This window comes from Rhodnius prolixus, unplaced genomic scaffold (genome assembly GCF_049639745.1).
Source record: "Rhodnius prolixus isolate KJV_2025 unplaced genomic scaffold, Rpr scaffold_17, whole genome shotgun sequence".
Taxonomy (NCBI): domain Eukaryota; kingdom Metazoa; phylum Arthropoda; class Insecta; order Hemiptera; family Reduviidae; genus Rhodnius; species Rhodnius prolixus.
The window spans coordinates 398,841-414,238 of record NW_027411626.1 but is presented as its reverse complement, the minus strand read 5'-3'; the positions used below and the strand labels follow the sequence as shown (position 1 = coordinate 414,238).

At 31.9% G+C, this 15,398-nt stretch overlaps 2 protein-coding genes across 2 annotated transcripts; one reads left to right on the top strand and one right to left on the bottom strand.

Annotated features, from left to right (window-relative positions):
* The first annotated feature begins 6,058 nt into the window (after nt 1-6,058).
* Nucleotides 6,059-9,655, top strand: Rpn7 (regulatory particle non-ATPase 7). The gene is made up of 5 exons (XM_074138957.1): nt 6,059-6,199; nt 6,363-6,512; nt 6,946-7,246; nt 8,051-8,522; nt 9,175-9,655. Exons 2-5 carry the CDS (start codon nt 6,363-6,365, stop codon nt 9,452-9,454), a joined length of 1,203 nt encoding a protein of 400 aa, XP_073995058.1. The 5' UTR covers nt 6,059-6,199; the 3' UTR covers nt 9,455-9,655.
* Nucleotides 9,656-11,272: 1,617 nt separating this feature from the next.
* LOC141459657 (innexin inx2-like) lies at nt 11,273-12,541 on the bottom strand. The gene has a single exon (XM_074138959.1). The coding sequence runs from the start codon at nt 12,410-12,412 to the stop codon at nt 11,330-11,332; it is 1,083 nt and encodes a 360-aa protein (XP_073995060.1). The 5' UTR covers nt 12,413-12,541; the 3' UTR covers nt 11,273-11,329.
* Nucleotides 12,542-15,398: the final 2,857 nt, after the last annotated feature.

The following is a 15,398-nucleotide window of genomic DNA, read 5'->3' as shown; positions in this document are numbered from 1 at the left end:
TATTAATTATATTATATCGTACGAATAATTTTGATAAATCTTTTATACATGTTGCAATATGTTGTAAGTGATTGCTTAACGTTTACTTTTTTTTAGAGTACTTATTTTTGTTTATTTTATTATTATTTTTTTAAATTTTAAGTGAGCCTGCTAATTTAAAGTCAAAAACAGGAAAAACAATACAATTTTGTTCTCTGTGATAAAATGCTTCTTTTCTTTTTTTTTTTCTTGTTCCTTTGCTTGTCTTTCGAGTTACGATTATTTTTTTTGTTCTTTCAAATATTAAGCTTTTTATATTAGTTGATTAGTTATTAGTTATTAGCCAAGTTAGTAAATTTCCTCTCACCCCCTCTTTTTCCTTGATTAAAAATCTAAAAAGTAATTAGGTTTATTCTCAGTTTTTTTTTTTTTGTAATTCGATAAATTAGTAAGTAAGATTAACAAAAAATTATATTACGTCATTAATTATACTTAGCAAGTGTACTTAAGTGGGCTTCAAAAAATTAACTTTATCCTCCAGTTATAAGTAAATGCATTCAAGAAAAAAAATAAATAAATTAATAAATAAATAAAAATAAAGTTGAAAAAAAAAAAGAAAAAAAAGTGATATAGATTTATTTAGTAATATAAAAAGAGGAATTATGATTTTTTTTGGATGATTACATTTTTTTAAGTTTAAAACTATTAAATATATTATATATACATTATTTTAATTGTATGTACGCGTGTTTGTAAAGTCATAATTAAAAAAAATAAAATTAAATAAAAAAACTCGATTAAAATTGCACTTTTTTTGGTCGATTTTTATTGTACAGAAATATTTTTTAGTGATTTTTTAAAAAAATAGTTCTTTTCTTTAGTTAATTTTTTTTTGTATTTTGATTTTTTGAACAGATAAATGTAATGGTGTATAAATCATATAAATATTACAAAAGTAACATTATATAATAAGAAATAATAGAAACAAATTTAAGTAGATCAAATAATTATTAGATTATTTAAAAAAAAAAAAAATCAGTAACCGTATCGTTCACCTTGTAGCCAGCTATATTTTAACAATAAATGAGTCAAGTAATAATTTGTAGAAATTAAGAAAAAATAATAATAATAATAATAAGCTCAAATTGCTAGAATATGTTTTTTTTTTTTTTTTTTTTTTAAGTGGGGGTATAATAACAAATCAAAAATTAATTTTAAATTTTGTGATTTTTATAATAGAAATCAAGTTGGCAAATGTTGAGAAATGCTCATCTCCTGGAGTACGACAATACTCTTTTAAGATGTAAAAATTGGCATATCGTGACGCTGGACGAAGTCGTCGGCCCTTAAAACACTGTCTAAAAAAAAAAAAAGAAGAAGAAGAAGAAGAATCTGTGCGCCTTACCAAATTTTTGGCTTAAGACTCTCTTTTCCTATAACACAGGGTGTCCCAAGCTATTGTATATGGATAACGTCTTTTTCTCGGAAACGTAAGATAGCTAGGGAAAAACTAAAAAAATACGTGTTCCCTTAGTTTTTTTTTGGGTTAGAAATGCAAATTTAATTTGTAAATTTTTTTTCTCGGAGCTTCCAGAAGCGAGATACAGGCATCAAATTCAATTTTTTCAAATGGGGAGGTGTGGTTTTTATTTCAGAAATAGATTCCTCTATTTTTTTTTTTAAGAAAAATTTACCTGAACTTTTTTTTTTTTTTTTTTCTGTTAGCGATATTTTATAATGGGATTGAAAAAAATAACTGCCATTTCAGTCTAGAAAAATTTATTTTGCGGAGCTTTCTGTCCTAGGGACTAGGTCCATCTTCAGGGCTAGTTTAGAAAGTAATACTATTACATTTCAGGGTTGGTGTGTCTTCTGTCTTGTCTGTTCAATGGACTAAGTGTGATCGGTCTATGTGTAATCTCACAACCTGACACATATTACACATAGGCCGATCACACTCAGTCTATTGAACAGACAAGACAGAAGACACACCAACCCTGAAATGTAATAGTATTACTTTCTAAACTAGCCCTGAAGATGGACCCCCTAGGTCAGAAAGCTCCGCAAAATAAATTTTCCTAGACTGAAATGGCAGTTATTTTTTTTTCAATCCCATTGAAACTATGAATCAGTCACCAAAAAAGAATGAACAACGATATTTTATAAGTTATGAATGAAAACATGATTCTTGTAAGAAATTTCAAAAATGATAATATTATAAAGATTTTTTGATTGAATAAGAAGAAAAGTACTATTTTATTATAAATTTTACTCCTCATTAATATTACAGATCATGCTCGAAATGGCCTCCACCATTAGAGGATGCATGGACATGCTCTTTCCGGCCAATTGTTCCCTTACTGCCAAAGAAATAGATTCGGTTTTAACCGAGTTACAAGCATCTACAAGTTAGTTTAGTTCATCTACAAATGCAATCCCGGCTTGATTCTGATACACCTACTACTACTGGCGCTACAGTCCATTACTGAGCCTTGGCCTCCTCAATGCGCTTCCGCCAGTCACTCCTATCCATTGCAGCAACCTTCCAATTCCTCACACCTGATACACCTAGGTTTAGAAATGCATTTAGATAAACAGAAATAAGAAAAGAAATAAAAATGAGGTATCCCCCAAAGGAAATAGCCCATAGGTCTCAAATCTGGTGAACAAGGTGGCCTCTGAATCGCCCCCCCGTGTCCACCACCAGGCATGTAAAGAGATATCTTGATAGGCGTGTTATATCGACACAAGGAGCGGTTTCAGATTTCTTAAAAAAAATAAAAAAAATTTACAAATTAAATTTGGATTTCTAACAAAAAAAACTAAAGGGAACACGTATTTTAGTTTACGAGAAAAAGTTATCCATATACCTTGGGACAGACATCCTGTATATTTTCCAACTGATGCGAAAAGGCACTTGTCTTATTCTCAGGAGATGAGACTCTTTTTTTTTTACACTCTTAGGTCCGGCAATGCTGTTATTACAGCTACGGCTGTGCACAGATTGGTGCAACACTCCCCTATCTCCCCCCAACAACGACTCCTCCAAAGAGAAAGAAAAATTTGGTGCTGATGTTCAATTGATGAGAAAATTTATTAGGAATGCTTGAGATCCTCCCTTTTTTTTTTTTTTTTTTTTTTTTTTTTGAAAGAGGAGACCATACCTGTGACTTTTAAGGAAGTATATTTTGTGTAGAAAGGGAATAAAATAGAGAAAAGCAATTGTGATATTGGATAAATGTAAAGTAGTCCATCAAACTTGGTGAATATTTTGATGGATTTAAAAAGAAGTAGGGTAATTTTTTCTTTTTCGCAATATTTGACGAAGCCTATACTAGGAGCATCGGTAACGGAAGTTACATAATAAAGTGGTAATATAAGACTTCCTATTTAAAAAAAAAAGAAAAAAAAAGCTTGCAGCCAAAGAAAGGAAAAAAAAAACATATTCTATAAGTTCAGAATTAAAACAATATCTTGGCGCTGATTGTAAATAGAGAGACATTATTATTTCAGGCTTTGCAATTATCTCAAATTTCTTTTATATCAATTCAATGTAAATTTAAAATATTTATATATTAAAATTAAGTGTTGTGATGTAGTTTTTAATTTTTACCATTTCTTTATTTTTTATTTAGTACCAAAAACTATAGGATTTGCTGATTTTTAATTATATATATATATGTAAAAAAAATAAAAACTATAACTGGTACAAACCATGTACAAAAAAAAAAAAGAAAAAATGTTTACGTTAATAAAACTTGTTTTTTTATTGATTTTATTACTAATTATTTTTAATATGTCTATTTATTTTTATTTCTTAAAAATGTTATCCTTGACGAAGGACAATCACATAGGTGTAGGGCGTGTGGTAACTCTGAGAAGATCAAAACCACACGATGACTCCATTCCCTTATTTATGTGACCCTTGCCCTAGGTTTTTTTTTGGGGTTGGGGGTTCCTCACTTCGCAGTAAAGTAGTTTTTCATTTAACTATAAGTTTGTCATAGTTAAATAGTATTTTTTACTATTTTTCTTTCCATTATTTATATAGTTTTCTTTTTTCTTTTAATATTTTACTATTATTTTTTTTCTGAGTAGTTTTTTTTTTTTGTTTAAAGGATTTTTCCTCAACTTTGAAGGTTTTCTTAGACCAATTAGCCCGCCATAAAACAACCATCCGGACCTCACACACACACATATACCAACAATGTAGTGCGCTGCAGGAATGATAGTTATCCACATGATCAATCCAATACAATTTCTCCAGCGCCTTTTGCTCGCACAGCCCTCGTCCAGCCATTGGCTACTATAGATGCCATTTTGCCCACAATGTTCCTAGGGCCTGCCTCTTCTCCGGCGGTTCCTGTATTACAGTCTTCGGCATCCTTCTACTTTCTGGCACACTCTCCTTAACACGTGGCCGAACCCATATGTATCAGTTTCTTCTTTTCCATTTTCTCTGTCACTGTTAGCTATGCTTCTCCACTATTTTTCTTATATCCGCATTCTTTCTCCTCCTCTCTCACTCTGCAGGATATTTTCGCGGAACGCCTCCAGTAATCCATTTCAGTCGCCTCTTATCTTTTTCTACATTCTTCTTGCTGACGACTCGTCTCTCTCAGTTTACTTTCATTAATATAGTGTATTATGTTTTGTGCATCATCATTTTTTACTTTTTATCCGGAAAATTTTACTTATACATGATGAACCAATACTATATCTGAAAAATAGATGAAAATTAAGAGGTACTGGTTTTCACTGATGAAAATAAGCTGCTCTTTGGGAGATAGAAAGAAACAACGCCTTTCTGAAAATAATTTGTTGCAGTGCGGATCAGGAAATATAATTTTCCAATCTTCTTCATATATTGCCAGGACAGCATAAGTCATGCATTTTCCGAAATTTATGAAAATCAAGATCTATAATGTTAATCATATCAAAGTAATGGTGTTAATCAATAACAAATTTAGGAATTTTCCAATCTGATATAAAAATGTTGAGTACTGCCAATGATTCACTATGGTCAATTTATATTCTCTGGAAGTAATGTGCACTAATTTTATCGACCTGTTTTTTTGGAAAATTTATTAACTTTGAAATTCTTGCTTCTATTTTTTTCATACACATCTAATCTTGAGAATTCTGAGTACATCTTGATTGAGGTGATACTTCATGAAATTTCTAAATTGATTAATCAAGAGAAACAAGTTCGTCATTTCTTAGTAGTACTTCATATTGTTATTTTGCTATTTAACTTTATTATAAAGAAAAAAAAAAAAAGCATCCATGTGTAAAGTTACAAAAATGTGAGTTCACAAAAGAGGTTCTAAGGAGCCGGGGTCTCCTCACAGCCCATTTCATTAAATAAAGATTCATCTAATTACTTAATGAAATTATGAAGTGCTTTCATTTTTGGGCTTTTGCTAGCTAGCAGCCAACAAAACTGCAAAGCTTTTTCACCTTATCTGATCAAAACGATTAATCTGCTCGAAAACATCACAAGAAATAACTACGTGTGACATCTTGTCTATGGATATGCGGTATGCGCTCTTCATCAGCGAGATTATAACCTTCAAATTACCTGCTTATCAGTGTACAAAATCACATTAAAAAAAATAATTGTTCAAATTAAAAAGTACTCGCATCATAGTTTTCCCACAATTTTTATTATTAGAAATGTGAATTTCAACTGCACATTAATTGTTTAAATATATTCCAGTTAATTAAGATTATAGTTAAAATGACGTTAAATGAATGACAATTCAGTTAGTCAGCGAGTCCTGCTCTGTTTCTTCAGAAGATATATATTTGATTATCCAGATCGGTTTTTACCCAATTTTTTATATCTTTGGATAGTGAATAATTAGTAATAGGAATTAAGGATTTTAACCTTATTGGAGTGGGAAGGAAAAAAAACCGTCGAAACTACGTGCATTTAAGTTACCAAAAGTTAATATAACTAATAATTACCAATGGATTCAAAATTGTGTTAAATTTTTTGGAATTTCTATAATTATGGAGAGAAGCTAGCAAATAAAAGTCTAGATGTTTTGTAATTTCACATATTGCAGCTCTTTTTGGGAAGGTACACTGGTCTGCACAGCACGGCTGTAACCTTCTGCAGGTCGTGACTGTGCGAGTATTGTTTGGTACACCTCGGTCAATGATATTTCATCGTTAGGTTAAGAACAAGAATTTTTATATTTTTTTAAAAATAAAGGTAAGAAGACTTCATTTTTTATTTATTTCATACCGTACTGTATTACGTTTTAGAATTTTAACTCATAAGGTCTACTTTTATTTTGTGTAATTTTCTTTGGACAACGATCATTACTTTAACGAAATACTTTGTTAGTACAGTTTTTATTTTTCACTTAATACAGATGGAAAGCGAAGGTGTAACGCCACCTTATATGGAATTGGCGCAAGTTAAATTTGCCTTAAAACTTCCTGAATGTCAGAATGATCAATCATTAAAGGATAAACTGCTTAACGGAATTAAAGAAGGAAAGATGGGACCTTATTACAAAGAGGTGAGACGAATTTGATTAGTTGTTTTTGTTTATATACATAGGTTTGCAAATATTTACATTATGAAACTAAAATTCTCGTTTGGATAGGTTCGCACTGTGAACACCCGTAAATTTGTATTTGTTTTTGTAAGCTCGCAAAAAAAAATCAGATTTGGAAACTAGGAGGAGTTTCAACGTGTAATTTTCAAACAAAACTTTAACGCTTAATAACTAATACTTCATATTTATAATCTAATAGAACTTTATTAGACCGATATTTTCTCTGTATGTATGCAAGATAAAAGAAATTTCATCCTCGCATATGTACAAGATCGTTCCACATTTGTTTAATCTTAGAGACCGACATAACTTTTAATAATCTTCAAATATTTTCTAAAGGAAGTTGTTTGACCTTAAATATTATTAATAGCTTCAAAGGTGCTCTTAATTATAGGTTTGCAATGATCTTGGATGGACATTGGATAAAAAACTTTATGAAGAAATGTGTACAGCAAATGCGGCTAGATTGGCTGAACTAGAGAAAGAACATGAAAATAGTGTCATCGACGACGAAGATCAGGTCAGTGGATTGTGGACAGCTCGACTGGATTATATGCTGTCAATTGGCGATAAAGAATCCTCAACAGCACTTGCCCAATCGAAACTTAATGATAAGACTGTTCCTAAAACTCATAGGATTGATGCTGTATTTGCACTGTTTCGCATTGCCTATTTCCATGGATGCGATATTAAAGGTGTGTATACCACTTTAAATATTTGGAAACAACTTCATAAATTCAGTAGTTTTATAGTGTGCTTCTAATGAATAGTTTTAAAACGTCAAAATAAGTTAATTACCTCTTTCTGCTTTGCGGCGAATGATTCCTTATTTTTACTTCAATTATTAACCCTGGAGACTTGAATCTAACCCTTCTTTGCGTAAATTTTTTGTATTGTTTCATACAATTTCTGCACAAGCATATTTATTACTTTTCATTTTATGTAACATATTCTAAAAATTATTTTTGATTCGTAACTTCATGTACTCTTGTTAATACAACCTTGGTACTTCGCTATACCATGCATCTGGTTACTGAACCATAGATTAAATTTTTTAAAGGTTATTAAGGCAACAAAAAATTTTATGTCAAAGATTGGTTGTGTGATCTAGCCATTGAGTTATTTGATTTTTATCCTAATCCTTAGCAAGGTAGAGGTAGTCACCGATGTATTTCCATTTCTTTAGGTCTCTAATAGGCAAATTATGCTCAAACTTAAAATGCTTTGCTATTTGGTACCATGGATGTGTAACGCGAATTCACGTTAGTAAATGCTTCTCTCTGTGGATGTCTCTGACTGTAGAAGAACTAATCAGGAACAACGTAACATGTGATATGTTTCTTTGCAACAATGAAAGTCCGTAAATCAATACACCTCAGATTCACGGAGCATTCTTTATGTAAAAAAATTGGCGAGATGAATTCAGCTAATTATTCATTCTCCTCGACTAAATTTCCATAAGCTAGTTGGAAGATAATTTTTTTTTTTCTTTCTTGTAGGCATGACATCAGCTATTGAAAAAGCTACAGAACTGATTGAAGGTCAGGGTGATTGGAGTTCACGTAACAAACTGAAAGCCTACGAAGGGATCTGGAGTTTTGCGATTAGAGATTACGCCCGAGCTGCCCGACTATTTGTCGACGTTGTACCAACCTTTGAGTCGTATGAGTTAGCTGATTTTGGCATGATCATCCGTTATACAGTATTGTCCTGTATGATTGCTCTGCCAAGATGTGAACTGAAGAACAAATTGATGCATGCAGGTGTAACCGCGCAAGCATTACATTCTCAATATAGAGATCTTAGGGAATATTTTCTGTCGCTCTATGATGGACGATACGCTGATTTCCTGGTAGCGTTGGCCCAGGTGGAGACTACCATGAAACGAGATCCTCTATTGCATCCACACTATCGACATTATGTACAAGAGATGAGGCTTAGAGCTTATAAACAGATTTTACAAGCTTACAGGTATTATAATAATTTTAGCCTAATTTTTTTTTTTTTTAAATTGTAGCAGGCATATTATCAGTGGTAGATTGATTAGTTTGATGTAGAGATTTCGACTTCACTTACCTTACCATCTCGCACTATGCTTGCTGTCTCAACTTTTTAATAAAGTCTTAGAATATTTAAAATTTCTGACTTCACAGTAACATTGAAGAGAAGAAAGATTAATGAGGGCCGAGAATTATGAATTTCAATTATTTTTTTTAAAGAAAATTTAATCAAAATAAAGAAATAAGATAATGTCATTCACAGCTAAGTTTTGATTTGTTAAGAAAGTCGAGTATTCAATAGAAATAATAAAGCTTATTTATTTTTAAATATTCAACAGGGAACGAGGTTTTTTTTTAAAGCATGGTATACTTTTAGAGTTATGGGTATTCCAATAATTCTTTACACTTTAATACCCTATCAAACCATTCCTTGAACCTTTGCATCTTCTTCTTCAAGTTAGTGGTGTCCAATCACTTTTACGTTTTAGCACTTCTCTCATTCAGAATCATTACACAAAACCGGTACTTAATTCTCGTTACTTAAACAGATAGCATTTTGACTATAAACCTGCTTTTATTGGTATAAATTTGCTAACTTATCTAATAAAATCTTCAATTTTCAGATCTCTATCATTGGATTATATGGCACAATCATTTGGTGTAACGGCCGAATTTATAGAAAGAGAAGTCTCAAAATTAGCATCATCTGGACGACTCCAGTGTAAAATCGATTCAGTAGCCAGAACTGTGGTCACTTCGGCGCATCTCTCAGATGAGGCGATGCGAATTAAAGATGCTACAGACATGGACATGGATCGAAGTATTCTGTATAAGACGACCGTTAAAAGAGGCGACATATTGCTCAATAGGCTAAAAAAACTAGCACGTGTGATGGACTTTTGAAAAAAAAAATTGAACAAAATAAAAAATTGGCTCCATTTCTTTTACAAGTAAATTCGTAAAATCCCAATAATAATAATAATGGCTTAAAAATAAAAGAAAATAATCATGTACAAATACAGCTTTTTCAATGTAAGATTTGTATAGAATACAGTTTATTTTGTATTAATTAAATATGAACAATAAAAAACTTCAAAACATTAATTCCAGTTTGTCTTTAAATCTTTTCCTCTTACTAGTTCTTAAAGGCATAATGAGGGAAGGGATTAGCTATGCGGTTAGCGTACTAGACTCCCACGCGGAGGTCCCGGGTTCGAATCCAGCTGCTGGCCCTTAGATTTTCTCTTCCTAGGAGCTTCTTACAGCTCACTGTCCGGTGTTGTAACGAGAGAACACTATCCGGAGACCGGCAGTGCACTGAAAAAAGCTCCGGGCGCAAATAACCTTAGATGTTGACGCGTCTTAAATCATTAAAAAAAAAAAAAGAGGCACAATAATCCTCTTGTGGCTGCGGTGCCGTTGGGGTATTAGTCCCGTCCTGTTTTCTAATCTAATCTACTAATGCTTAAGTAAATTAAGAACTAAACGTACCTAAACTTTTGTAAAAATAATCAAAATATTTTACGATTTATCAAACATTTTGAATAATAACAAACATACATAACCATGTTATCTCCTTCACCAGTTAGTACATTTTGGACGGTAACATAAGGGAAGTCGTAATTTCTACACTAATCTACCCTCTGATGATGGATGCAAGTCTGAAATCGTTCAGGGATACAATAAACATGCGCGCCACATTGGATAAAATCAAAGACAAATTATTTGCTTATACTTGTAACAGTAGGAAGAAAATTTAATTAAAGTCATGTTTTACTTTGCGCTTGTTTTTAAAAGCCACACACAGCTGATGATATAACATTTATAGGCGATGTCTTCAAAGGGTGGTATTGAGGAAAATGTTTGTAAATTATTGGAATGTAATAAAAATATCGTAGAAAGAATACTTATAACTTTTTTTTTCAAGTGTAATTGGACGAAAACTTTCGTAGTTTGTGAGGTGGCTTGTCCCCCACTAGAAAAAGTAGGTTCTAATCAGTTCCCACATACAGTAGACTCTCAGAAATCCGGATCAGACTAGTCCGGACTCTCGATAGTCCGGATCGATGATCTTGAATTTAAAATAATAAAATTTCTTGCAAATAAAAACGATAAAACGTTGATTTGATATAATGTAACATAATATGCATGGCAAATGAAGAAACCTTGGAAAAAGAATTAACCGAGATCCAGGCAAATCTTATCCCACATTCAGAAGAGTTTAAAAATGCTAGACGGAGCGCTAGAGTACATTACTCAACAAGAAGGAATATCCGCAGCCGACATTATTTGTTTGAGGAAGTTGAGGGACATTGCGGCCAGGCAACCAGCTAAAACTGTGAAGCAGACCAATATTAAGGACTTCTTCAAAAGATAACTTGTAAATAATAATTATTTTAACTCCTGTGTTTTACTATGTTATTATGTATTATTCATTCCGGTGTTTTTATTAATTACCGTAATACTGTACATTGTACAATATAATACTGAACAGCTGCTTACTGTTAATAAACGTTAACACATATAGTATTGTCATAATTGTTCGCCATAAAGACGGAAATCATTAGTCATTCCAACCTCCGGGAAATCCGGAGCGGCCATCCGCCACAAAAGTCCGGATTTCTTAGAGTCTACTGTATTTCAAGAAAAGTATAAACAATATAAAGTTATCAAAAACAAATAAAATACCTTTAATTAGTAAATACAAAAAAAAAAAACACCTTGACACAATTTTTTGTGTATTTGACAAAAATGATTACAAAGAAAAATTACAAAAATTTATTTAGGCTTTCCATTGTTCAGCTTTCTCTTTAATTCCTCCAAGAAACTTTTTAAAGTTAAAATCTCCATATTTTTGGAAATTTGATACAATAGAAACCAATCACCTATTTTGAACTTTTTTAGTATTGAATTAACCGTATTAGTGTTAACAATTTTCGCTCTAGCCTTTAATAATGAAAAACGAAGTTTTGAACTGGCCAAAACTATTAATTCAAACAATAGCCATAAACTAGTCACTACGGCAAGTATGTAAAACCAAAACCATAAGATTATATAGATTTTTTCATTGAGAATGTTAACTGGTAGTATGCAAAGACCGTCGAATTTCTGCAAAGTGCCTGATGGTCCGAATTTCTTGAATGTACATTTTGTAACTTTTGGAAACAGCGAGGCCATTGGATCTAAGTTCATTGTAGCGCTATCATCATAACCGCCAAGCAAATGATAACCATAGTTTATGAAACCACCATCTAAGAAAACATCTAATAGATATATCTGTGCGAATACGTTGCATAGATTAAGTAATTCACACAATAAGAAATGATAAATGTAAACATTATGCTGTCCTTTGCTGTTTTTAAAATAATTTATAATTATTTTTTTTCTCTGTTTTATGTTTTTCTCTTTGGAAAATGGCGTTTTAAGATCTTCAACAAGTTCTTTAATTTTTCCACCTTCCCAATTCTTCCATAGATAATGTGGTGTATAAAATAAGACTGCTTGGAAAAACAAAACAAAACATACCCATTGATAGTATGTATGATACTTTACCGTATCCTCACCTTCAATATAACTTTTAACTCCAGGTTGTACCATATGAACACCAATTTGTTGATGTGGTAAATAACGTACGGTAAATGTTGAAGAAATCCAACAATATGAATCCATCACTTTTTCTGGCACACCTTGCACTAAACAATCAATTGGATCGCCAAAATATTGACGAGCTGTGACCAACACGGAGAATATGAACAACAGCAGAGCGGTGATTCTATAATGTAATTTAAACACTAAATTGTCAATATTAACAGCTTTTTCAATGAAAATTAACTTCAAAAATGTAAATATTTCAAGCAACATAACTTTTGAAATTTATTGAAACCCAAAAAAAACTTTGAAGTTATAGAATTTACGATGGCCCGATTCAAACTTGATTTGTTCAGCATAATGTGGTAGGGATAATTAATAGAAGAAATAAGAGTGGAGGAGGGAGCGATGCTTACAACTAAGTTATGATGATGACAGCATTTCTTTCATAATTTGTTTATTTCATCCTGAATTCAATAAATAAATCATCATTTTTTTTGAAGGGGATGCTATTTTTTTTCTTGGCTATCGAAAACATCTTATTGTTAAGGCGCACTAAGTTTTGCAATTTTTTGTTTTTAACATAACTCAAATAGCTGAAAACGTGGCTGTGTCCGCATAAAAACAATATCCATGGTAGCATGCAAATTTTTGTACTGTTTCTAATTTCAAATTTCCATCCAAAATCAGATGACGATTTGTTAGACTGGGGTGTAGTGAATTCAATTTCCAATATCTTTCAGTCAACACATTATTATTACTCGTTGACTCAACACTCAGTGCAACCAAAAGTAAAATTCTCTACATCAGATTGTTAGATCTGCCGCTGATAATGGATGAGTATCCAAAACTGGCCCAATTCAGGAAAAAAAAAAACGCGTTCTACGATGGATTATGAGAGAGAAGGATAAAAAAAAAAAAAATGATATACTCACAGAATAAGACTTATTACTTTTGTTGGAAATATACAGTGGAGTCTCGGTTATCCATCCGGACACGGTGACGGATAGTCGAATAGACGGATAATGGAAAAAAACAGGAAAATTTCCAAATTCTTTTGTTTAACGTGTATTTAAAACTTTGTATTAACTGGTATACATATTTTATACGTTTATACGCTTAAGCCTTAAAGGTCAGGGTATCTTTCATTATTCTATTGTGTATTAAAATTAATGAATACAATGTCTGTGACATCTAATCGGTTTTGTGGGCGGTTTTGTTTGTGGTTGATCTTTTTTAGGAAAAAAAAAAAACCCACAAACTGTCGAATGATGGACACGAGTATGTTACCTAAAAGACTAAGGAAAAAATCTCTAAAGAAAAAATTCAGTGACGTTTTATTGGAATAGACGGATAAAAGGGTGACGCGAATAACCGAGACTCCACGGTACTACTTATCCAAAAATTTATTTAGTTCCACTGAACGGTGATGGATAGTGTTGTCTGTATCGAGGGCACACTGTCAAGATGCCGGCAGTGCACTGAAAAGGCTCTGGATATTGTCGTGTCTTAAATTTTAATTAAAAAAAACAAATATCTTTCTTTTCAATGCAATTTTTTTTTGAGAGAGAGAAGAACATACCAATAAATAAGTAACTAAAATAAGAAACAAAACAAAAAAAAATAAAGATGTCAAATAACTATACAAAACAATTCGGCAATCACCATCATGGTTATCCACATTTGTTAACTTTCAAATTTCATTACGTATTATGAACAATAATTTTTTGTATATACAATTTATGTATAACGACAAATATAAATATCTCTAAATTATACATGCTTCTTTTGATTTTCATAAAATTACCATTGATAAGATATGAAACTATTTACAAACAAATAAACATTAAAATAAATACATTTTACAAGTATTCCCCACTTAACGATCTTCTTCAAATCTAAGTCCGGAGCTTAGGACTTTTTTTTTTGTAACAGAAAATTTTAATTTTCACCCTTAAGCGTTGTTTACAATTTCTTTTATTGTAGGTAATTATAACTCGATGGTTAAAGTCGTTGTCAATCATAAACCTTTTTTTTATTTTATTAATTTTGACCAATGAATTGGGGATGAGAAAAATCTGCGACTTTCCTTTTTTGGGAGTTTTTGGCCAGTAAAAACCATTCCTGTGGCTCCTCAGCCTTCTTATTCGCCTGACTTGTGAGTCCTTTTTTTCTCTTCCCGAAGTTGGAAAAATCACCTCAAGGGAACAGTCATTTTCGGACAGTCGAAAACATTCAAACGGCTGTAACCGACCGACCAGCTGAAGGCTATTCTCCAGTATCGGAGTTCGAGCACTGGTCTATGGAGGAGTGGAAGAAACGTCTCCAGCGCTGTGTGGCTTCAGAAGGAAGTTATTTTGAAGGTGACAATATAGAATTGTAATTCTTTTTGAATAAAAATTTTTTAAAAAAATCAGTCTCAATACTTAATTTACAGACCTCATATTTGTTTGGATTTATTTCTGAACTCTAGAGTACATAAGCAGTCAGGGACAGAACATACACCAACTTTTATAAGAACAATGTAAAAATATTATATTGTCAATAAGCCCTGAAGATGGCCTAGTCCCTAGGTCGAAAGCTCGGCTAAATTAATATTATAAAAATCATGACTGAAATGGGCATTAGTCCTTCTTCATTCAGGGTTAATGGATCAGTCAAATTCAAATACTTGTAATTCATTAAAAAGAATATGAGTTAATTTTATAGTTAGAAGAAAAATGGCACACTGGATCTGAAAATTTACTCAGTAATCCATAATTTACTCTAAAAACCATTCTAGTTTACTCAAACTTGGTTTAAACTTGTAAACTGAAGAAAATTGATAATCTTGAAAACTTAGCTTACGAGTAATTGCGTGGGTGCTCACATTAAAATTGTCCTTTGTTTTTACTCAGCCCTAAGAGGAGGTTTTGAATCGTGTACAGATTTTTGCTGGAAAAGATCAACTGATCCAATGATAAAAAGTAGTTTACAGAAATTTTTCTGTGTTTGTCAATACACAAAATGTAAAATCGATGAAAATTAGGATCTGGTCAGAAATTTAACATGAAGGGACAACTTTACTTAACTATTTCAGCACGCAATTTTTCTAGAATATGGCTCAAATGAGTCTCTTTAAACCATTATGGTCGAATGGGTGTTTTTGGAATTGATGACAAAACGAGTGTTAAGCGTCTCCTGGATAAAGAGGAACTGTTGAAGAACTACTCAAATGGTTAAGAATAAGAAAGGAATGTCTTAGTTTGGACTTCATGGT